The sequence below is a fragment of the Scatophagus argus genome, chromosome 20 (assembly GCF_020382885.2).
Source record: "Scatophagus argus isolate fScaArg1 chromosome 20, fScaArg1.pri, whole genome shotgun sequence".
Lineage (NCBI taxonomy): Eukaryota > Metazoa > Chordata > Actinopteri > Scatophagidae > Scatophagus > Scatophagus argus.
The window spans coordinates 9,502,547-9,525,288 of NC_058512.1; the positions used below are offsets into that span (position 1 = coordinate 9,502,547).

Consider the following 22,742-nt stretch of genomic DNA (forward strand, 5'->3'; position numbering starts at 1 on the left):
AGTGTCTTTATTCAGTAGCGGGCTGCATCGTTAACATGTACCCGTCTGACGGGAGTTTTTTCAGGAGTTATTGTGAACTTACTGACCTGACTTATGGTACGTTATTGATACAGGCCAATCACTTTTACATAGATCATCCAACTTTATGACTCACTGTAAGGCGTTTTCCCATTATGGAGAGGTTTAGTCTTTGTCCCGGGGTGATGTGCAGTGATGGTGGGTGTTATCAAAAGTGCAAGACAGATTAAAATTTAAACCTATAGAAATCAATCCAATAATACTTTTCTGTCATGAAAGAAAGAAGTGTGTAGTTACTCTTTAACTGTGCAAGGACCTTTGCAACATTATGAAGGATCATTGCTGTGGTTTACAAGGTTTACAATGAAATATCTGTATTCTGAGAACTCTGTTTAGAAGACGTTTACTGCTTCACCCTCTTCTGACTTGGCAGCTTTTCTGAAATAAAAAAATTATAAAAACAATGGTAAATAAAAATGAAAACAGTGAAGACAATAGAAAATGCAATTTCGTTACTTTGCAATAAATGTCATATCACAGAACAATAATACATCAGCTGTAGATACTGTACCACACCTTCTCTGTTTTCTGGAGTGGAGCACGATTGTTGTAATAATTACAATCAGTGCAACAGCCCCAATGACCGAACCGGCCACAATTCCTGCAACATTGCCTGAAAAATGATAAAAGATGTTTTAAAACCCAGAGGCTCGTTACATAAACCAATAGTTATCACCATTAGTGAGACAGTTTATTTCATAGATTCTGCAGGGAAGAGAGACTGCAACAGACATCGTTTCAGGTGTTTGTTGTTAGTCTTAACCATTATGCCACCACCACGTCCCAGTTTGATTCAATTTCACATTACACCCACACAGTTCAGCTAAATGCTTACACGGGCCCCACATAGAGTTAACAGTTTTTTGATATAAACATATGATTAGTATGGCATTTATAGCCTGCATGTATTTGTTCCAGGGTCCAGAGGATCCATGCAGTTCATCCTTGTCATTGGTGATTATGCGACAGTATCCTGAGGCCCTCTTTTTAAAATATTTGCAGATAAACTTTTGTCAGTAAAGCAACAACTACTGGATGGATTTCCATGAAAGACATTCATTGTTCCCAGAGGACAAATCCCAATGACCCTGGTGATCAATCGACTTTGTAGTGCTGTATGAGGTTGATATTTGTTTTGAATGAAATTTATTGACATCTATAGGATGCTCGCTTACAGAATCATAAAAATCATAAGAGTGATTTCATCTTTAGTGCAATTCAACAGCTGATTCAGTGGATCAAATGAGGCATATTAGGTCACACACACACACACTTGCTCAAATACAGACACTCACACATCTGCCGCCAGTGATTTGTGAAGCTCAGAATCAATGAACAAGACTCATTTAATCATTTATTCATACTGGTAGTCACGCAGCTCGTGTCTTCTCCAGACCACTGGCCATTCTCCTGGCATACGCGCTCCTCCGATCCTTTGAGAGTGTAGCCGTCGTCGCAGGATAGCCGCACTTTAGCTCCTTGTAAATATGTGGTTCCTTCCTTCTTTCCATTAGTTGGTGGTGAAAGCCATCCACAGGATATCACTGTGCAGTATAATAAACTACCACTGTGAAACCAAGGTTGTACATAGTAATCACTGGAAATGATTTTAGGACTTCTTTGACTCACCTGGCTTTAAATCCTCCACAAGAGAAATGTGACTCTGGAAAGATGTTCTGGTAGCATTTCCCATTCCTGGACTACGGCCTACCAGGATATCATACCTACAGGAGGGAGATAATTTACAAAATAATTTCATAGAAAAGGAAGTTCCTTGCATTTAAATTTGAATTTATGAAAAGAAGGCAAAGAAGCTGAGATATTATTTCCCATAATGCAACTTGATGGCATTTTGTGAGATCTCCTTGCATGCTTATTGCCCACATCTCTCAAAGTAGTAAAAGTGTATAAAAGTTTTCTTCTCATACCTACAGAACAGAGAGCCCTCTCCTGTGCAGATCTCAGATGCCTCACTGGCTAACGGATCATCTGGCCTCTCAGGGACAGAAAACACTGGAATAAAACTAGCATCATGTCTGGAAGCATATAAATACGTGTCCAAAAGATGTTCTGAGTCATATGTGAACAAGGCAGACTCATTGTGGACAGCCCCTGTGAGAGAAAAAGAAAGATACACGCTTTACACACACCACAAAAGTACTCAAATCTGAGTGTAAACTGATAAAGATTATCTGCAGATGTTTCATAAAATTTGAATTCTGTGTTTTTCTACCATGAAAGAGTTAACAGGAATTGGAAATGACCCAAAACAGGAAGCAGTGCAAACAAATGGAGTGTTTTTCAATTCATTTACCTAAATCGAATCAATAGCTAATCTTTCACACAATTAAACTGTATACCATTACACAGATAATACAAACATGTTCATAAAGACAGACATCAACGCCACATGAATGCATTTTGAACAGCGGCACAGAAACCAAGCTGTGAATGATTTCTTACAGCTTGCCCCAAAGTTGAACAGCTCCTCTGCATTGCTGTGGTTACGCACAAGTTGACCGTCGCTGAAAACAAGGTCATCTTTGGCGTCACCGTTCATCTTTCCCAGCAGTCCGAGAGTGGAGCCTCTGAACTCCTCTGGCAGCAGCACTGTGGTTGTCATGGTTCCCGCTCTCAGTCGCACTTCCACCCCGGCTCCACTGGGGAACATCACGGTTGCATTTGTAGAGGTGGGAGAAAACACAAACACACCTAGAAGAGAGATTTGGTTAGACAAAAAGGCAGTTGTTGTGGTTTTAATAAGATGAAGCCAAGACTTCGCTTTGCAGGTGCTAATCTTTACTATGAGCAACAGCGCCTGACATGAACATACAATTTTTCCCAAAAAAGTAAAAGCACTGCAGGACAAACACCCCTGTGAGTGTTATATTAATGTAAAACACATCATATTACTGGATTAGTTTTAATTGATGCATTTACTGCATGTGTGAATAAACTTTCACTGTTGTAGTTGTTCAAGTTGATTTGAGGTCATTTTAACCTCTTTCTGTTTTGTTTGACAGTTGAATCTAATCATCATTCCACCACTGCATTCTGCCTCTGCTCTTTTGTCTGTAATGGTCACATATTTCCACGTGATAAGAAATGCAGTCACTAAATCCTTTGTATCAAAATTTGATGACAGCGGTGGGGATGTTTGCTGCCAGAATCTGGTCAAATGGCACAGACACACTTGTATAAAAATCTCTGCAAACATAGTAAAATCAACGAAGAAAAAGTGAATCAAGGTCTCACCATGCAGGTCCATCCAGCTCTGCTCAGTAAACGAGAGAGTTTTTTGATTCTGCAGCACTTCAAGGCCGCTGTGACCGCTGAGCAGCCGCACCTCAATAACATCAGAGTCTTTTTCTTGCATCGCCACAGATGTCAGTTTGGTTGCTTTTATGGTCGCTGATAGTGAGAGATTCAAACCAGTGATGTGGGGAAAATGAATTGTTGCAACAGTATGTGCAGTGTATATTTTATGTAAAGAAATATTTTGTTATCATTCTTCAGTGATAACATTTACTAATGATTACTGAGAAAGACTCACCATTAACAGGCTCTGTTCTGCCCTGGATTGTCAGCTGTTTCTCTGGTGAGCTCACCAAAGTGTATTCCCCATGGCCATTGAAGGAGTAGCTGACACCATCAAATGTTATGAAGTGGGGATCTCCAAACACCACAGCTGGCATTACACACACACAAAAAAAATAATTGATTAATTAATAAAGACTTTACAGTGAAAAACAACCTTATGAAAAGCGCAAAGCATAATGCAGTGCTTCACTCACCTGAGTTGGGCGGCTGGTAGCGCCTGCAGTCACTGGAGGGCCGGTGTTTGAAGTAGTAGTGGCAGTTGTCAGACCACAGGCAGCAGTAGTAGAAGCTGATGACATCATAGACCCAGTGGGACTGTCCAGGAATACGAGGGGGTTTCTTGAATGGAGGTGAGCCCCAGTCGTGTGCTCGGTCCGGAGTACTACCCCCAATTGAATCTGCTGTCAGGACCTGAGCGCCGGTGCTGTCATAGCAACACTGTTGTCCTGCCGCATACTTGGGACTGTAAAAGGTTTGTATCCACATGGGTGAATGCGCTTATTGTAAGTCATTCTGGATCATGTAAATGAAACATGCAAGCAAGAGGATAAAGATATGATCCAGCTGCTGAGTGACTCACTGTCAAGGTTAGGTAGTGTGGCACGGGTGCAAGCAGGTCACTGAGTTCATTGATAAGTTTAGGGTTTAGATTAACAAGATGCAGCCAGAAGACCACAAAGTGCAGTATGAAGATGATAAAAGAGCTACATTTTCTGTTTGTTTTCTGTTCCCTCAAACAAAAATATTCACAAATGTCAAAACTCTGTATGAACAGACGGAACTCATAAAATGTTAGCGTACAGTATCAACCAGTTTGTTAACATTAAAGCACTTAAATAAATCAAATTCAAGTTTCTTGACAGATACACAACTTTTATGAGCAAAAATTAGGGTGAGCACAACTTAATTGACTTCATTTATGTTTTGATCATATAAACAAACTTCTCAGTTATATATCAGAGGATTGTTGTCTCCCCTTGTCAAGTATCAATGATTCAGCTATCCTGATGGCTATCAGCTGAAAAGATTACCACCAGTAAAACCAAGCATAAAGTTACATAATAAAGTTGTATTGTAGAACCGTACCTTGTTAATTATATTGCGAATACAGTGCTGATAATATAAATGCTAACAACCTGAGTCAAGGACTCACCTGGCTTGTATTGCCCTCACACAGTGAACACTCCCAGGGTGGTAGGTGCACACACTCCCTTTCTCTATATCACAGCCATAATCAGTCTGAGGACAGAGAGAGGGACAGTATCTGTGCCAAATGCAAAGTGCCAGTGCAGCTTAAATTAAATAAACCAGACAAACTAGCTCTTACATAGTTATTAGCAGTTATGTATAAGTAGTTCTTGTACAAACTACCAGTTGTACCTGTAGCAACGCTGGCTGAAGTAAAAGTAACAAAACTAGGATTAGCTGGTCTACATATGAGCTGTTTGAAAAGTAAAGCAGGTATTTAATATTTTAAATCACATTGTAATTTTCTTAACCTCTCAAATTATGCTAATAATCTCAGACAAAATTACTAGCTTCTAGCATTGAAGTGTGTTTGGATATTTCCCCATCACCCTCATGCATATTTACTATTCTCTCTAATTGTTTGCGTACCTGTATTAAAATGATAAAGTAAATCCACCTAAAACTTAGATTTTGGGGTAGTTATGATGCTATAACTTGTGGTTTGAAACTATGTGGTAGGTATGATTGTAATATAAGGGATGGTATAGCTGGAACCAGTTCAGTCTTTCAGTCTGTTTGCTCACAGTCTGACAGCAGTCAGTAAGCAATTGCTCCAAAATGAATCATCAAAGTCAGTAGCTTGGTTTTATGCAATTTTAACTTTGTGTTAGCCACTCACCTGCCACAGGTGTACAATAAAAACTTAACCCTAACTGTTATTTGTAAGATAAAAGGTAACGCTTGCAGAGAGCGTGTGTGCTCGTAAATGCTATAATAATACTACATATTTGACTTTGAACTGATAAGCTGTGAACAAAACGTCACAGCCACTGACAAGAGCCATCACTGCCTATTTTCATCTGGTATATTCAATAAAATAATCCAATAAAAGTCCTGCACTCTCTTATCTAAAAGCTATTGTGTTAAAATTGCAAGGAGTCCATGTGACAAATGCAAAAACACATACACTCAAGGTATACACTATATAGACAGAAGTATTTGGACAGAGTAGGACTGTTTTTCAGGGTTTGGGCTTGGCTGCTTACTTCCTGTGTAGAGAAATCTTAATGCCTCAGCATACCAAGACCTTTTGGACAATGCTATGCTTCCAGCTTTGTGGCAACAGCTTGGTGAAGGCCCCTTTCTATTCCAGCAGTTTGGTGTGGAAGAACTTGACTGGCTCACATAGAGCCCTGACCTAAACCCCATCCAGCACCTTTGGGATGAACTGGAGCAAAGACTGTGAACCTTTTGATCTCTCTGGTCATGTAATTAGAAAACAATGTCATTAAAGTCCCTGTTGGTGTAATGGTAAGGTGTCACAATTTGTTTCTATCGTGTATGTAAATACCAGTAAGTTCACCTGTGGAGAAGATCATGCACAGCTTATTTATACTACTTATCTTATGCGAAGGATCTTAGAAGAATTTTTAATCATCAAACCTTTACAACAAGGCTGTTTCCAGTGAGTGCTGCTCTGTACTCATCACACTTACATGAAACCTCCCAGTGTCTGCCCTTGCTTGAGCCAGAGTACAGGGGCAGTCTATGATCTCACTGATGAAGTTGGGCAGCTCATTTTCCAGCTTGTCCCATGCTAAACATTTGTCCAGAGCCCACTGAGTCGAGTCCTGCCTGAACTTCTCCTCCAGATGCCAGGCTAGAGCGTGATCTTCAGTCCAGGCTGCTTGCACATTCCTAAATAAAGCTGTTGATTACTTTTTTATGATAGTTTTCACATTTTTATTGCTTATATGCAAGGTCTTAGATCTCTGTGAAAACATAATTGAATAGCAGGAATATTATATGTTTTATTTCAGTCATCTGTATTAGGAAATGTGTGTACATACCACATGCCATCAGGGTACTCGCTGGAGCTGACACGTACAGAGCCAAGCTCCCAACTTGAAAACCCGTTTTCTGCTGGTTTGGGTAAAAAGCTAAAGGAGCCATTGTTGGGGTGATCCTTTGCTAGTGTGTACAGATAGACCCACTCACCCAGCCAGTTGTCTCCATAGGGCTCTCCTACAGAGATACATTTTACAGAATATTTTTTTAGCCCAAATAATAATCACATGACCTCCAAAGTGTATATGCAGTGTATAAACAGGTGCACTCACCTGTTTCTCTGTACCCCCAGAGCTCTATACTGACCCTCTCCGCTCTGACCAAAGAGGTGTCCCATGTCATCTCAAGAGTGCCTCCAACATTAGGTGTGCCATAGTATTGCCATTTTGTTGAGTTGACCAGTGTTGCCTTAAACCGAGAATCTAACTTGCCAGTGTGTACTGTGGCAAAGAATCAATTAAATCATATATTAGTGTCATTGCAACACCAAATGGAAATGTGAAAATCCAAGTTTTGAAGTCATCCTCGTCCTATATGCAGGTGATTACCATACCTGAGAGCCAGGCTCCAACTCTGTTGAATGTGGTGCCATTATCTGAGGAGATCTGCAGAGGAATCCATCCCGTCTCATACAAAAGTGGGGAGATACAATGGCCTCTGCTGTTTTCATCCACGTATCCCAAAGTGTCAATATTACCGTTGAACCTGCCAATTGAATGATGAGAAAGTTTCTGTACTGTACTTCAACTCCAGTGTAACTGCAATTGTGAAAATTCCCCCTACACACTTTTTCCATTGCTTTCAACTGCATCACATGATTGTCTTGCACGTCTTTCTCAGCAGAACTGAGCAAGACTGTGAGATGAGGTTGAAAGCTGAAAGTTCAGAGGTTAACCAGAACAGGTTTAGGAGCATGTAAACACAAAGTTGAAAAGGAAGGCTTACCTGCATACTATCTGGGAACTCTTGTTAAAATCAGCATCAAGGACAATAAAATCAACCCCACCCAAAATGGACCCAGAATATGGAAATATTTCCACGCAGTACTCTTTATAGTCTGGACAGCAGTTCTTCAGAGATGTGCATGTCGAGTGGCATGAACAAGAGTCTAATTTTTTCCCACAGTTTCCTTCACATGTCTGTCCTGTACAACATAAAGAGAAAGAGGTCTTTAGTATGGAGTCTGAAGTGTACAACCAGCTTCATTTAAAACTGATAGATTTATTAATTTATGTGTTATTGAATTAAATTAGTGTGATGCAAGTGATGCACATCACATAGAACACATAGAAATTATACTGAGCCTCTCCCTCTCAGCTTTGAGAAAAACAAGGGTGTAATGAAAAACAGTGTTAACAATTTAGAAGTTTGTGGGTACTCACCTAATGTCCTGCAGATATATGAAACCAGAAGGACAAATATTACTGCTGTGAATCTCTCCATCATGGCAGACATGATGTTAGTCAAGGTTTCTGCTTCTGCTTGGCTGTTTTTACAGTCTCGTGTCACGTTCATGTACTCAGCGTTTTTCTAAACCTTGGCCCCTCAGTCATGGGCATTTACAAACATCTGTTTAATTATCAACCAATGTCCATTAAAATTTCAGCTAAATGTATCCTCACATGGCTACCTTTGACCATCACTCACGTCTAAGCCAATCAGCTTGTAAGATTTATTATCTTCTTAGTAGTTTTAATATTGTATGTCATCTTGGCTGTTAATGTGCTTATCCATGATCACATTTAGATAAAGATACAACTGTGGAGATAAGAGCTAAATTAAATTTGCTTTTATGTAGAATATCTGGTTCAACAATATGCTATCAATAAAATAATATCAGTACAGAAAATACATACATTTGAAATACTGCATGTTGGGACGTACTCAATCTTTTTCTGGCTTGCAAAATAGTATGGGAATGTCGATATTGCATCGCAGCACTTAACACTTGTGTTTCATGCTCGTATTTATGTTGTCCAGCAGAGTGTGCTCTTTTAAAGCTATTGGACAGTCCAATGCTGCTTGCCACTGCCTTCTCGGTGACAACATTGAACAAAATTATTTGGTATTTTGCAAAGTTTCAGTTTGAGCCATTTGCAAATAAAGATTTGTTCACACTCGCACATACAAACAGCACATAAGAAGTATTGTTGATTTCCTCCTTATGCAACGTAAAAACAACAGGGGACCTGCAGGGCCAGCTGTAGGCCAGTAAGGGGAGCTGCCACCCCCGAAAAATCATCTGAGTGCCACATTTTAATACAAGTTATACAATATTGAGCATTCATTTGGAATGTGCTGGAGCATGGTGTTCTGTACTGAAGTACTTTGAAAAAAATTAAAAAAAAGGAAAAAAAAAACCTAAATGCTTTACACAGCAAAGATCCATTTTGTTTTAACATATTTTAATGCAACAGTGCAACATGAGTGAGGTAAGATAATCATTTGTGGCTGCACACACAAAATGTTTTTATTCATTGTCATCATCTACACAGAGTTTCAGATACGTTTAATTAAAAAAAAAAAGATTACAAGTGCTTCTACTCATATTATGGATAGCTGACTTTTACAAATGAAATTATTTAAACTCCAGATATGAGGAACAAGCAGACCCTCTGATATTCCGACTAGGCTCTACTCTGAGTTTGTTTGTCTGCTCTCTACAAGATATTGGCAGTACTTGTATAATATCTGCATACTCATAATTGAATAATATTGTCATCTAGATGCAAAAACTAAAAATCATCTGACATAAAACACAATTGGCAACAACCATGGAGCAGGATTACAGAATAAACATGGCTGTTACAACAACATCATATCAAGCCACTGGCAGCATCATCTGGACTTGGTTCTCGTAGATTCCTAAAGAAGAAAGTGAACAATTTGGCCACTTGTTTATAGAAACATCAATTTCACATTGCCTGAACACAGTCTTTTGATGAACGTGAAACTCACCACCATCAAATGGCCATTCTTTGCCCTGTAGACCATAGACTCCTGACCACTTTTGAAGTCCACAAAACCCTCTCTGCCAGGCTGGATGTCAAATCGCACACTAGAAGTGACAATTTCACTTTCAATTAGACTCATATATTATTTTTACTATTTAGATTTCTAGCTTTAAAATGATTAATTCTACATAAATTCCAGATTCTGTACCTGCCCTGGACCACTTTGACGTAGTTCTGCTTGTTGGCAATAATGCACAGCTTAGTCAGGGCCTCAAACAGGTAGTCACACTGCAGAACCAGATCCCCCTAAAAGAACAGTGTCAGTCTTTCATTTGTCAGATATGGTGATTTTATAATCCCTAAGCCACAAATGAAAGGTTAAATAATGTTTGTGTGTTGTTGTGAGGGGTGCTCTAGGAAAGTCTTAAAACACATTTCAGAGCATAGAATTATTGACTTATGAAGATCTATGAACACATCTCTTATCCAGTTCTCCTGGTACATGAAAACAACAACAAAAAAAAACTTGCAACAATAAAAAATTTCTAAAAACACAGAGATGTATTGTACATGACCTGCAGATTATGATATCTTTCTATTTTTGAAGTAAGTTTGACATTTGTATTTGACATTTGACAGTGTAGTATTTACCCAACAACCAGTTTACCTTTTGTTTGATGTCATCACATGATACATGAAGGATCAGGAAGTTGTCACTCAGGTTGCTGACAGACACACCTATGTTAAAAAAGAAAAAAGAAAGAAAGAAAGAAAGAAAGAAAAACAATGTTATATATATTTATATATATATATATATACATATATATATATGCAACAGCAGGACTGATTGCTGATTTTGTTGAACTGTCTCACTGGCTACCTTTCAGAGAGCTGTAATCTATCCGCTGCTTGATCTTGGCCTCTTCGACCAGGTAGGCAGCTTCCTGGGTGAAGACAAGCTGCCGGAGACGAGGCCTGAACCCGTTCCTGTCATACTTCACCACTGGCACGCTGTACTGTGGACACACACACACACACACATACACACACAAGGTCACAGTGTGTAAAAGAAGGACAAAGATGCAAAGTACATTACAATGTTAGTTTACCTTGATGTGCTCATGCTGAATCATCTGAAGCACTCTGATATTTATGTCTTCTGCACCTTAATAAAGTAACAGAAACCACTGAGAATCCACAACACACAAACTGAACCAGATAATCTGATACTTTCTCAGAAATTTCATTATAACATGCTTATCAATGTGCCTGTTAACAAGCTCACAAAACATATCCCAACATCAGATTTTTTAATTTAATTTGTAAATGATGTAATGTAAGTGTGCAGAAAATAACTTACCTATCCTGGTGTCCACAAATGGTCTGCACACACTGAAGGGGTAGTTTTCTTTCTTTCCCTTGAACATGGAGCTCGTTTGTAGTTTTAACAGAAGCTAGAAACAAGGAAACAGTATAAAAACACAAAGTAAGTTAAGATAAGATACTTTATTTTAAAAGACCAAATTGATATGAGGTTCCTGCACTCCATAGGGTGGCTCATACCTGTGCTTTCCTCTGTGGGGTGATTCCCCGGACATACTGCCTCACCATGTGGCGAATGTAGAGCTTCTTCAAGAGCTGGGAGGTCTAGAAAAATTACATGAGCTGTTTGATTTGACACCTTTCCAGTGTGTAGCCACTATCAAAATTAACAACCTGAAACAGTGGGTGTAAAAAATATATCACTCACCTCCTGCATTATAGGCGGAGAGGTGAGCCAAGAGTCCTTCTCCAGGACTGTTTTGGGAAGGCTTTCCTTCAGTCGTGTGAGGTAGCTGTGCCTCACATAGGCCAGGTACTCACTGTTGTCAATGCAGGATGGCTGATTTCTAGTTATGAAGCCTTTAATGAACCTATAACAAAAATTATTACAGATGTAACCTCAAAACATTGTCATCTTATTATAATCCCAGTCTCGATCTCATTATGTTAACTTACTTCTTGATGACCTTGACAGCCCATGCCCTCTTCTCACGCTCCTTTCTGGCCATCAGTCCTCTCCAGCAGTTTTCAATCTTCGTGGCTATTTGAACAAGGTGTATCTTAAAAGGCTTATCATGTGGGCCACATTTAGTCACATTTGCACTACAGTAAGCAAATCTGTTCAAGTTAAATACTCACCAGCCTCTCTCTGCTTCTGGTAGTCTCCTTTCACCCTGTAGCCTTTGTACTTGGCCTGAATCCTTGTTGCTGCAATGGTGGCAGTTATAGTCACCCTCAGGAGTTTTATGATGCTTAATATGGCATTAAAGCTTAATTTACAGAACAAACTCTTACCTAGCTTATGTTTGCATGCCTGAAAGGCGTCTTCAGTTGCAAACAGAGTTCTAGGGTGCCGGATGAAAATTTTTGTCCTTAAGGGAAAAAGAAAAGTAGTGAGAAGTTGCTGTGTTTCATCAAGCACATTCTATGGCACACATCCTTTAAGATCTGCCTACCGGCCCATCTTGTACTCGTCCTTTTTGTAGCCCAGGTGTTTGATCAGGCGCTGCACACCTTCTGCTGCTGTACCTTTCCAGTTGGGCCAGGTGTCTGGGCACAAAGGTTTATACCTGAGCACATAAGAAGCACACAGCTTTATATTTGATGCCAACATTAGCAGCACTCCAACTTACGACGACAAACATAAGAACCCAACATCCGAATGTTTCGTGCAATAAATGTGAGAAAGAGTAGTGAAAGTGTGCTTAGCTACCTCTGGAGAAAGATTTCATATTTACGCCGGTAAGCAAACCCAGCGCGCCTGACCCTCAAGTGCTCCATCAGCCCCAGGTACTTCACCTGATGTCTCACCAACACGTCATCAAAGCGTCCTGCAAGGGACAACAAAAGTCATCTGAAGAGTTCAGTGCTGGCTGAAGGCTGAACACACAACATTTTTGAGCCTCACCTGGCTGCTTGGCTTCATTGGGTTTAATGCAGCGGACGTACCAGGGTTCTTTGGACGTTAAGATCTCAGTCAAGCCAGCCAGGCTGCTCTTAAACTGCGTCACCACCTGAGGGGTCACAGGAAAATGGCAGGTGTAAGACTCCAACAAGTGTTGATGGTTGGTTTGCAGTAGTTTAGTAAATCACTGTAAATACTATTGAGTATCATTATTTGAGATCATTTCTTACAGTTTCAGGTCTCCTCTTGCTGTCCGGTTCAGTAGAAGGAAAACAGTGTTTGATAATAGCATTCTTTGACTGTCGCATGACCTTCAGGAGAATAGGAAAACTGCATAAGGATCCAGCATGTCAGACCTGTAATTTAAGGCTTAGGCTCCTTAACATTTATATACATTTTCATTTTAGTATTTTTTGGTAGCAGAAGATTATTATCAGTCATTTAGCATTTGCAGAGTTTGAATGAGAACTATTTATGTGTAATACAGTGAATAAAATTAATTTGCATTCATTTTCACTAACCTAACATGGATATCACATACTAGAAGTGAAATGCAATTACCTCTTTCCCATTGCGATACAAGAGATCATTGTTTTTGTCTAAGAATCCTGAAAGTTTAAGAAATAAAGAGAAACTTTATGGAATTTTTTTTATTTTTATTTTTTTTTTGGCAAAACATTTTCCTTCTTTTACAAAATGAATGTCTTACTTGGTCTGATATTTATGACTCTTCTGTACTTGTGATGCTGCTAAACTACATTTCAGCATTTGGCTCTCTGTTACATTTGCGTGTTTAATGGTGTTGTAATAGGGAAAGATGTGTTTCATTTCGTACCAACAACACAGTATGTGACCTCTCCAGCGTAGTGCAAGAGGCGGAAGTCTCCTCTTTCCAGGGTTTTCCTCGTCTTTTGGTCTGCAAGTTTATGTCTGCAGGAAAGGTAATGAACTCAGTGTAGGTTATTTGTTTAATGTGATGCCATGTGCTGGTCTGACACGAACTCACGTGAGAAAATGAGGATGACCACCAATCTTTTCCTCCATCTTCTCCAGCAAGGTGAGATCTGTGGCTTCTCCAGGACGTAGACATTCCTCATCCTGTAAGAGAGGACAAGCAACAATAATTCAGTCATGTTTTAATTTTGAGCGTGAGTATATTGTTTGTCTTTCTGTAGGACCATAACTCAATCATATCTTTACCAATAAAGAGATGATTCCTCTGTGTTTCTCCTCTACAAGATCACAGATTATCTTGTTGTTGAAATATGGCACTGGTTCCCACTATGCATACAAAGAACAAGAAACACTGAAAAGCAGCTTTTATCCTAACTTTATTTTGCATAATAGTCACTACAAATGTCAAGAAAATAAAAGACATGATAGCATTATTACTTCAATCCCTTCCATCTCGTACTCCTCCTGCTCTGATTTCAGGGTCAACTGGATGAAAAGCTGCTGCAGCTTCTCGTTGCAGTAGTTGATGCAAAACTGCTCAAAGCTAAAATGAATCATAGGCAGTCAGTATTGGATTCTTCATTTCACACATTTTCTGTGAATTGGCTGTGTGTGATCTTACCTGTTCACGTTGAAAACTTCAAAACCATAGATGTCCAACAGACCAATCACTGTCTTCCTGGAGGAATCCTAATTGACACAGATATGATGTCGATTATTTTTTTGTGTGTGTGTTCATGGAAAATGTGTTGAGGATGGTGTGGGAGACCTTTGTGGAGAGTCAAGCTCATATGTTGGTGTTATCTGATTCAATAAAATTACAATGTGGAATATAAATCAGCCCAAAGTGTGCTGATGTGCTGTCTCCAGACTTGGGTGTTTTCAGATTCACAACACAATTTTTGTTCTATTTCTGCTTAATGAGATGGAAAAAAAATTCTCACCTTGTTAGCTAAAGATTCATTGATTTTGTTGACCAGCCATGTGAAGGTGCGGCCATAGATGGCTTTGGCAAGGGCATCCCTGGCATATACGGCATGGTCCACAGAGAAGGGAGTAAACACCTTTAACAACAGAAAAATGTTGATATTTAAAAATAAGCAGTAAAGAGAATTTAAACCAGTTTTATTGTTTGAGCTGAAGAATTCATCTCACCTCCTCCGCTTTGGCTTCAATCTTCCTGTGGGTTAAACCCTGTTGTAGCACCTGAGCAGGAATCCCCAGCAGCTGCACAGGCAAAGCGAAAATCTTTTCATCAGAAAGTTGCACGGAGATAAACAAAGGATTTAAACTGGGAACAGTTTGTTTGGGCCCACCTTTGACACCCACTGCATCTCCTGGCTGTGGTTGAGAGAGGCGTATCCTCGGACATCTGCTTCAAAATTGATGTTTCCCAGATGGAGCACGCTAGCAATTATTCCAAACAAGTTCTGCATTAGAGCCAGAGAGATACACTTCATGAATCACCTGAAAGATTTATCATGCATAGACTTGGTGTGTGAAGTTTTACTCTACTACCGCACCTCAATATCACTCTCACCGAACTCTACGACTGACAGGGCTTTACGCACCGTCTTCCAGTCACTTTTATCATTGATAGAGCTAACTTTGGCACAATAACCCTGGGGGAGACAAAGAGTAAAAAGTCAAGAGAGTTTTGGTACACCGGATAAGTCAAGTGTTGCTTGTTTATTCCCTACTGACCTGCACCAGATAACTGTAATGCTGACAGTTTCTCTCCAGGCCGAGCCAGCGGAGCAGATCCTCCTCTCCTCCCTCCACCAGCTGATAGAATATGTGGAAGTTTCTCTCGCCATGATTCTGGTGAACCACACGAGACTTCTCAAGGAGGTAACTCAGGATGTGACCACCAACTGCCCCACCCTGAGGGAGAAAGGTATTCCTTAACCCCTAGTCAGTGTTGAGTGTGAAACTGGGGTCATTACATTACTGTGCTATCTTGACAACATAATTTGTACTGTAATATAATGGAAAATCTTTCAGTCCACCTGGTGGTCAAATTGGATGTCCATGTATTTCCCAAAGCGGCTTGAGTTGTCATTCTTTAGGGTTTTGGCATTTCCAAAAGCCTGGAAGTCATAGACACATATGCTGTATATATAAAAGACATTTTTCTCTAAAAAAACACAGCAGAAACATTGCCCTATATATTTATGTCTCTGACCTCAAGCACTGGATTGGAGAGAAGCAACCTGTCCCGGACATTGTTCAGGAGTTTGGTACTTGGACAGCTGACAGCGTAGAATTGCAGGATTTTCTTGGAGGCTTCAGTCTTGCCTGCCCCACTCTCTCCTGAGATCAGGATGAAGTGGTTGTTGAACTCTGACTGCATGGTGCGGAAGACATTGTCTGCCAGCGCGTAACTGAAAGTACAGTACCAGGTCAAAATCTGCTTTGTTTTTAAAATTTTTCAAATCTTTTATTGTTTGCCATCAGAAAACTAGCATATACTTTTGTATGTCTTTATCAGGTAGCTCGCTGGCAGTGGAAAGATGAAAGTAAAGAAAGATGGTGCAAGTCCTGCTTGGTTCCGGGTTGAATACAAAGATTGTGCTTCATGGTTGGAACCTTAACCTTTAGGCCACCATGGCACACTACTTTTATGATTGAAAGTTTGACACAATGGCTCTAGATACAAAGTCATTGGGTCATTCATCCTGAAGGAGGCATTCAGTGACCAATTGTTGAGACATTTCCTTTGAAACCAAAGAATTCTGCCTCTGGTCGCATGTTGGGCAATTAGCGAAGTATGATTCACACTCAAAGAACCAGGTCTGCGCAAATTTTTAATTTAATGTATCCAATCTATCTTAGTGTGACTAAAAGAACTTAAGAACTGATTTATCCAGCATAAAAAACCCCATCAGAAGTACCCACTGTATGCCAACACACAGTATAAATTAATGCAGAATTAAAGTTATCTTACATATGAGGGGGCAGCTCGAAGAAGTTTACACCCATGTAGGTATCCATTTGCTTCTTGCTATAGATATCTAACTCTTTATACGGGTTAACTGACACCAAGAGAGTCCCAATGTAGGTCTGCAGAGAAAGACAAGGAAAGGAAATCATGTTCTGCAACTCTTGCACATTTGATAATACAGCACAGTGTTTATCTCAAACATTACATGATATTAAAAGAAGGCTTCCGCTTCCGGCAGTGTGGCGTCCATGTATCACTCAGCTGATAAGTAATTTTGTTCCTCTTATGAAAAGCAATAAGTTTAGTTAATCGCTTGTGATGACCTTATGGACAGAGGTGACCTTTGGATTGTTCAATCTACAAATGAAAAGAACAGCAGCTGCTGTTTCAGCAGCACAAGGTGCTAGATTCAGCACATGGCAACGCGGCATCAGGACCTCATTGGGTTGAAGGTCGAGGGCGTGAAGTTTAATTAGAGTATAAGAAAAAGCTGGGTTATCTAACATTACACCACACAGGAAGACTCACGTAAATGAGATTTTCATGGAAGCGTTTCCTCAGGTTGTCCAGGAAGGCACTCTCACTTGTGTAGGCGTCCAGGAGAACAAAATCCTGGATGCCCACACGATCCCGGGCTGTCAAGGAGGCCTCCATGTTTCTCAGGATCTGGTTACACCGTTCCTCCAGGCTCTGTGTCCAAGCAGAAACTCATCAGTGATGAGGCATCACAACTGGATTAAGTAACATGACAAAACTATATTATGCATTTTTTAAGACTTTGATAAGACAATTTATGGCTCCCTCTAACAATGTTATTTTTGACCTTGTTCTCATTCCTCCTGTCAAGACCAGGTTTATAAGTCATGTCCTTTTCCTCTGTGTCCTGTTTTCCTCAAAAGTTATCTGTTGTTGTTGAGGTTGTCACTAATAACACATACACACACATGATCACAATCATAGACAACATAGGATATATATTTCCCAGCGGGTGACTTATTTCCTGTCTGTTTGCCCCTATATCTCTGACTTCCAGTCAGAGCCCGCAGTGGCCTTGGCTGCATCCTCTATATTCAGAACAAATCTAAATTCAGCCTCCACTATCTAATCTGCTTCTGTGTTGTCTAAAGAGCCATCACTCTTGTTCTTGTAAAGGACAGAACAAACCTATTCCACCTACGCTATAGAAGCTTCATGAATTCTTTGCTTACTATGAGAGTAAATCATAACTAAATGCAGACTTTAATTAAGAAGTAAAATCCAGAATAATTACATTCATTCTAGTACGTTTAAACAAGATATCTTCAGCTACTTAAAAATACACAAGTGAAGGAGTGGCAGGTAGATTAATCGGCAAACGCACTGCACTTTAATTACGGTGCTATGAAAGAACAACCTAGTATTATGCTCCACTAGTTTGGCTCTCATCACTGCCAAGGTGACCTGTCACCAAGTCAGAGTAACTGACACTCACAGTTCATTCTCCAGTAAAACAAGCTGCTGCTCTACTGACCCAGCGGACATTTACAGCAAAATGTCACAATAAATTGTGACCTGCAAACTACACTGACTATTAAAATGTTCCACATTTTGCAGGAAAAAGTTCTTAAAAGTTACCTACCCTGAAGGTCCCTGATGTGTGTGTGTCTGTACCTTTTCTGAACTGATTCTGGTTTTATTGAAGGGAAAGGAGAGCAAGTATGTCAGGAAACACTGATGGATTACAGTCTCTGCTTCCTTCAATAGGAAACCATTAATAATGTTGTGAGTGTGTAACAAAGGAAGTGAAATATCTATCTAAATATGTATCTGTGTGCCTGTGTGTTTGTTAGATTTACTGTTGATCTTTATAAAGCTTACTTTCATGACCATGTTTACTCTTTTTCACCAGTTACTGTATGTAACAGTCCATCGGTTCACAATTTTAAGTCCAAATCACACAGAGAGGGATGGTGGAAGAGTGAGAAAGGCTGCAACATGTCTGCTCATTCATCAGCGAAAACAACAACTTGTTGATTTTGCTTATTAAAAAAAGTCCACCATGTCTTGATTCAAATGCAAAAGAAATAGTAACTAAAAGCTACGTGTGTTTCAGACACTTTCCCCTGTTGTTGGTACTCGGTGAGCACACTGTTAGCCCAAAACTCAGCACAGGGATTTTCTGCCACTAAAGGTGTTACCTCTGCTAAACACATGACTGATGGTAAACAACATATGCTGTACTATTTTTCTAGAGAAACAAAATGACAGGTGACTTTTCTTGGCAGCATGATCATCTGATGTAAATTAGTTGAACAGGTTTAAGCTTTCAAGGCAAAGATATGAATTAAATGCAGTCACATGTTTAAGGTAACACACAAAATATCCAACATGAACAACTACTGTAAAACATCAAATTTTGATGTCATGCGACAGCGGAACAGGAAAGTCTATCTGATCCGGAGACCATCACCTGAGAGGGTGCTCCATTGTCCCTGTCTATCCAGTATGGTGCAGGATCCTGTTACACAGCCACAAAGTGGCAGTTAGGCTCCTGAAAGAGATAGCACTCCTCGTGGGCCATTGATTGACACCACACATCGCCCAGGGCAACATATATTTAGGGGGCTCCAGGTGTCTAAAGAAACCTGACCATCACACCAGTCAACTACAGTACCTCCTGTGTTGCTGCTGTTTCACACAAGCGTATTTTACACTCATATTCTGTGTACTTACAAACTTGGTTGGCTAAGTTTTTGTATTGCTGAACAGTCAAGATTCAAAAAATTGAACATGTGTTACTCCTAGACAGCAACACATATTTTGGGATTTCATTCAAAACAGCATTAATTCCTTTTTGTCCACTTGGGGTCAGTGAAACAAGCTGAATATACAACACTGACATACCAGAAGATATGCAGCAACTCTAGCATTCATCTAAAGTTTTCATTAAACCTCCCGGGGGAAGCACAAGGCTCTTTGGCTGCTAAACGCTTTCACAAGCTTGCTAATTTTGTCAGTCTGCCATTTGGTGTTGGGCACGTGCAGCGGGTTCCTTCCATAACCGCTAGAAAATGAGGTTGATGAGAGTGAACCAAAAGCTGCAAAGTCGCTAAAAAAACAAAAAAAAAAACAAAATACTGAGCTGAAAGAAGCTAAAACGGTCCACAGAGCTGCAGGGAACTGTGGGTAATAATTCTCTGCAGATTCATCGCTACATTCATTCACAGACGCATAGTTATTTGATTCACTGAGAGCGCACAAAAATCACTTCATGTGTAGAATTCAAACATCTCACCACAGGCCCCCCTAGTGGTAGTCTTTCAGTATGTGAAAAGACCCTGATTCACACAGTAACACACACCTACAGCATATCCTCATGTCTGGATCAAAGAAATAATTTTGTATCAGTGTATTTTGAAAAATGCGACAATCACTAAAAAAATTACAAATGGTGGCTTTAAGTACAATAACAAAACAGCAGCCAAGATATAAAAGCCATGTTCATCTAATTACCTGCTTCACTTCCAAAGCCAAATGCGTCATGGTTCAATCAGTCTTGAGTGCTGAACAGGATAAATCCAAACTACTAAGCCTCAGTCCTCAGGTATACAACTCACAGACACAAGGCACACAATGGTGCTTTTAGTAGTCAACAGGTTCTCCCATCGTGAAGCCTCTTTAGGTCAGGACAGGTATTTCAACAAGAAACTGCTTTCATCGCTCTCCTCTGCTGCTCAGGTTTATGCCGCTCCCTGATTCAAATGCTGGCCCAGTACCATAGCCTGGGACAGAGGAGAAGAAGGAGGAAGAAGAGTGTGGGACTGCTGCTTCCTGCTGGGTTGGTGTCCCCGCATTATTGGTAATGAGGCAGTAATGAGCTACCTGGCTCTGGAAGCCCTGGGCTGGTTAAACATTCATGGAGCCCAGGCACCAAACGTTCATTCAGCGCTTCCCCTGAGTGCTGAACAGCTACACTATGTGTTTAAGGAAGAGTATGTGTGTGTGTGTGTGTAGGTTGGTAGGTATGTAACACAAGGATGTGGTAACTTTATCCACCCAGAGACCCGTCCTCACCCTCCTCCCCACAAAATTACAGCACAGGTATTCGATTACTGATCTTTGATTAGGCAGATGCATTTCAAACTAATTACTAACTGCTGGTCAGAGTAACATGGATGAGACCGGTTTGAGATTAAACTACTGCAAATCCTATGACAGCAGCTGTCAGTATTATACATTCATTTCAGATCTACATGTGCTAATGTAACTGTTTTGCAACTTGTTGGTTCTGTCGTCAACACAAAGAAACTTTGAAGAAATCTCAAATAAAAAATGAAATTTGGATTGAAGTGATTACACATTAACATTTAAGTCATGTTACCCAGTCAAAGTTTTGTTGGAATTTTTTCAGCATTTTTTGCTTTTAATTTAAAAAAGTACTATAGAAAGATAACAGGATTGCTGTTGTCTTTATCTCATCTTTGCCTTGTGGTTCAGTTGTGGCAGGCCTGCAGGCACCGTAACGTTGCCCTCTCATTCTGTCTGTTTAAATTTTAACATTGTCCTTCCTGTAAGCATCAACAAAGGCATCTTACATTACTGAAGACTGTCCAAAACACACAGTGACATAAGAGAACATATCTGAAAAATACTCCTTCGCATAATTCGCATAATGCAGATATTTTGCAGGGATTTCTGGAATCTGTTCAATCTTTAAAGCAGACCACTGCTCCGCAAAAAAAAGAGCCCAATGAAAAGCAGACTTGCAAAGAAAACGCAGAATGTTAAGCAGTGCACAAGATAAAAGCTTGGATAGTAAGGGATGTGTATTATTCTAAGTTTTTTGCTAAAGATGTGTGTTTTGAGCACTTTTTATTGAACAAATCAGCCAAACTTCTGAAATGCATCCATGTTCAATGCTGTAATGAAATTGCTAAAATAAAACAAAGTATATGATGAAATGTAGCATACGTATAATAATACAATATCTTACATCGCAGATATACTTGTGTCAAGAAAGTTAAGAATATGAACATTAGCTGACAATTTGTGTTCCTCAAACACGACTGAGGTTACGTACCAACCCTAATGATAACACAAAAAACTGGCCCCTACAGTATCTCCTTTACACTATTCATTTTGTGCATAGCCTCACTCCTGCATTGCGAATTTACAAAGAAAATGTACCTGAATAATCTGATTACATGCTGTACAGTAAGGACTCACACACAGAACACACACTTACGAATGTGATAAGAGGTAAATAATAAGGCCTATTGTATTCCTGTGTCTAAAGGGAGAAGGACAAGTTGGATCACGACATACCGCTGATCCACCACTTATCCAAATAAATATTCACAGGCCCAGTTAGTCCCAAACAAATGAACTTTCAAACTAATCCTTTATTCATGTGAGCAAACAGATTGCTGTTGCACACTGAAGGCCAAAACGGGCTTCAGGCTATTAGTTTCAGAGGCGGAGCATTGAGTGCACGATTGCACAATAATTAAAGTATCACAAAACCGACTGTTTAACTGGTTTAGAATTTTAACAGATTAAATATTTGTCTTCAGGAAAGATAAAAATTACTCACAGGACTATACTACTTTCTTATACAGCTTTTAATAATGTGGGTATTAAAATCTTACCTTTGAGTCCATGTCGCTCTGCTGAGGTTCTGTATTGTTCTGCGTGAATCTGGCTGAGCAGCTGATGTAAGCAGAGGGATGTGGGGACACAGGGATGTGTTGTATATTCTACCTGTATTTATGACTGTCCCATAATGCAGCAGCCTCAGCATGTCCTCACTGTGTCCTACTTTTCTACAGCTTTTATTTTGAGGTTGGCCTTTTTCACTTGCAGGGTGCAGAAGATTCAGAGTCCAGCAGTCACAGACAAACCTCTGTTCTGAGAAGACACCTTCCTATGGCTGTACATACTCAATTTTAATTTAACTGTTCAAGTTTTGGAAATATTCGACTATTTTTTCTGGTTTCTGCTCTAGTCAGCTGTGTCACCAGAATATATCACTGTTGGTAATGAGTTTAAATAGGCCAGGCCAAAGTTATATGCGCCAAAATTGTACTTAAATACTTGAATTTCCCTTGGGATCAATAAAGTATCTATCTATCTATCTATCTAGTAGTCACATAGTTTTATTTTGTTTCTGTCGGATTTGAATGAAGTGCATTTTAAGATGATAAAATTTGCATTTCTTGCAAATGTAATCTGCCGAGTGTTATAGCAGCTG

The 22,742-nt window shown here is 39.8% G+C and overlaps 2 protein-coding genes across 4 annotated transcripts; both read right to left on the reverse strand.

The window, feature by feature from the left end:
- Positions 1–74: 74 nt before the first annotated feature.
- LOC124051943 (sushi domain-containing protein 2-like) lies at positions 75–8,254 on the reverse strand. Its single transcript, XM_046375758.1, has 16 exons — positions 8,097–8,254; positions 7,660–7,858; positions 7,268–7,419; positions 6,987–7,154; positions 6,717–6,891; positions 6,363–6,564; positions 4,832–4,917; positions 3,873–4,141; positions 3,632–3,766; positions 3,334–3,489; positions 2,542–2,790; positions 2,007–2,190; positions 1,708–1,802; positions 1,443–1,622; positions 595–691; positions 75–456 (listed from the first exon to the last, which is right to left on the reverse strand). The coding sequence occupies exons 1-16, from the start codon at positions 8,227–8,229 to the stop codon at positions 411–413; spliced, it is 2,526 nt and encodes an 841-aa protein (XP_046231714.1). The 5' UTR covers positions 8,230–8,254; the 3' UTR covers positions 75–410.
- Positions 8,255–9,103: 849 nt separating this feature from the next.
- Positions 9,104–20,272, reverse strand: myo1hb (myosin IHb). Of its 3 annotated transcripts, none has more exons than XM_046375749.1 (32): positions 20,006–20,272; positions 17,042–17,203; positions 16,517–16,632; positions 15,755–15,953; positions 15,579–15,659; positions 15,274–15,453; positions 15,093–15,191; positions 14,886–14,999; positions 14,725–14,796; positions 14,514–14,633; positions 14,192–14,259; positions 14,008–14,113; positions 13,816–13,896; positions 13,622–13,713; positions 13,451–13,545; positions 13,177–13,223; positions 12,846–12,926; positions 12,619–12,724; positions 12,424–12,541; positions 12,167–12,280; positions 12,006–12,082; positions 11,850–11,918; positions 11,667–11,751; positions 11,419–11,581; positions 11,232–11,315; positions 11,029–11,122; positions 10,778–10,833; positions 10,549–10,684; positions 10,336–10,406; positions 9,877–9,974; positions 9,673–9,772; positions 9,104–9,579 (listed from the first exon to the last, which is right to left on the reverse strand). In XM_046375749.1, exons 1-32 carry the CDS (start codon positions 20,033–20,035, stop codon positions 9,553–9,555), a joined length of 3,141 nt encoding a protein of 1,046 aa, XP_046231705.1. In that variant the 5' UTR covers positions 20,036–20,272; the 3' UTR covers positions 9,104–9,552. The 3 variants fall into 3 exon arrangements, with proteins under 3 accessions (XP_046231705.1, XP_046231706.1, XP_046231704.1); XM_046375750.1 differs by lacking the exon at positions 20,006–20,272 and adding an exon at positions 18,132–18,228; XM_046375748.1 differs by lacking the exon at positions 20,006–20,272 and adding an exon at positions 17,337–17,381.
- Positions 20,273–22,742: the final 2,470 nt, after the last annotated feature.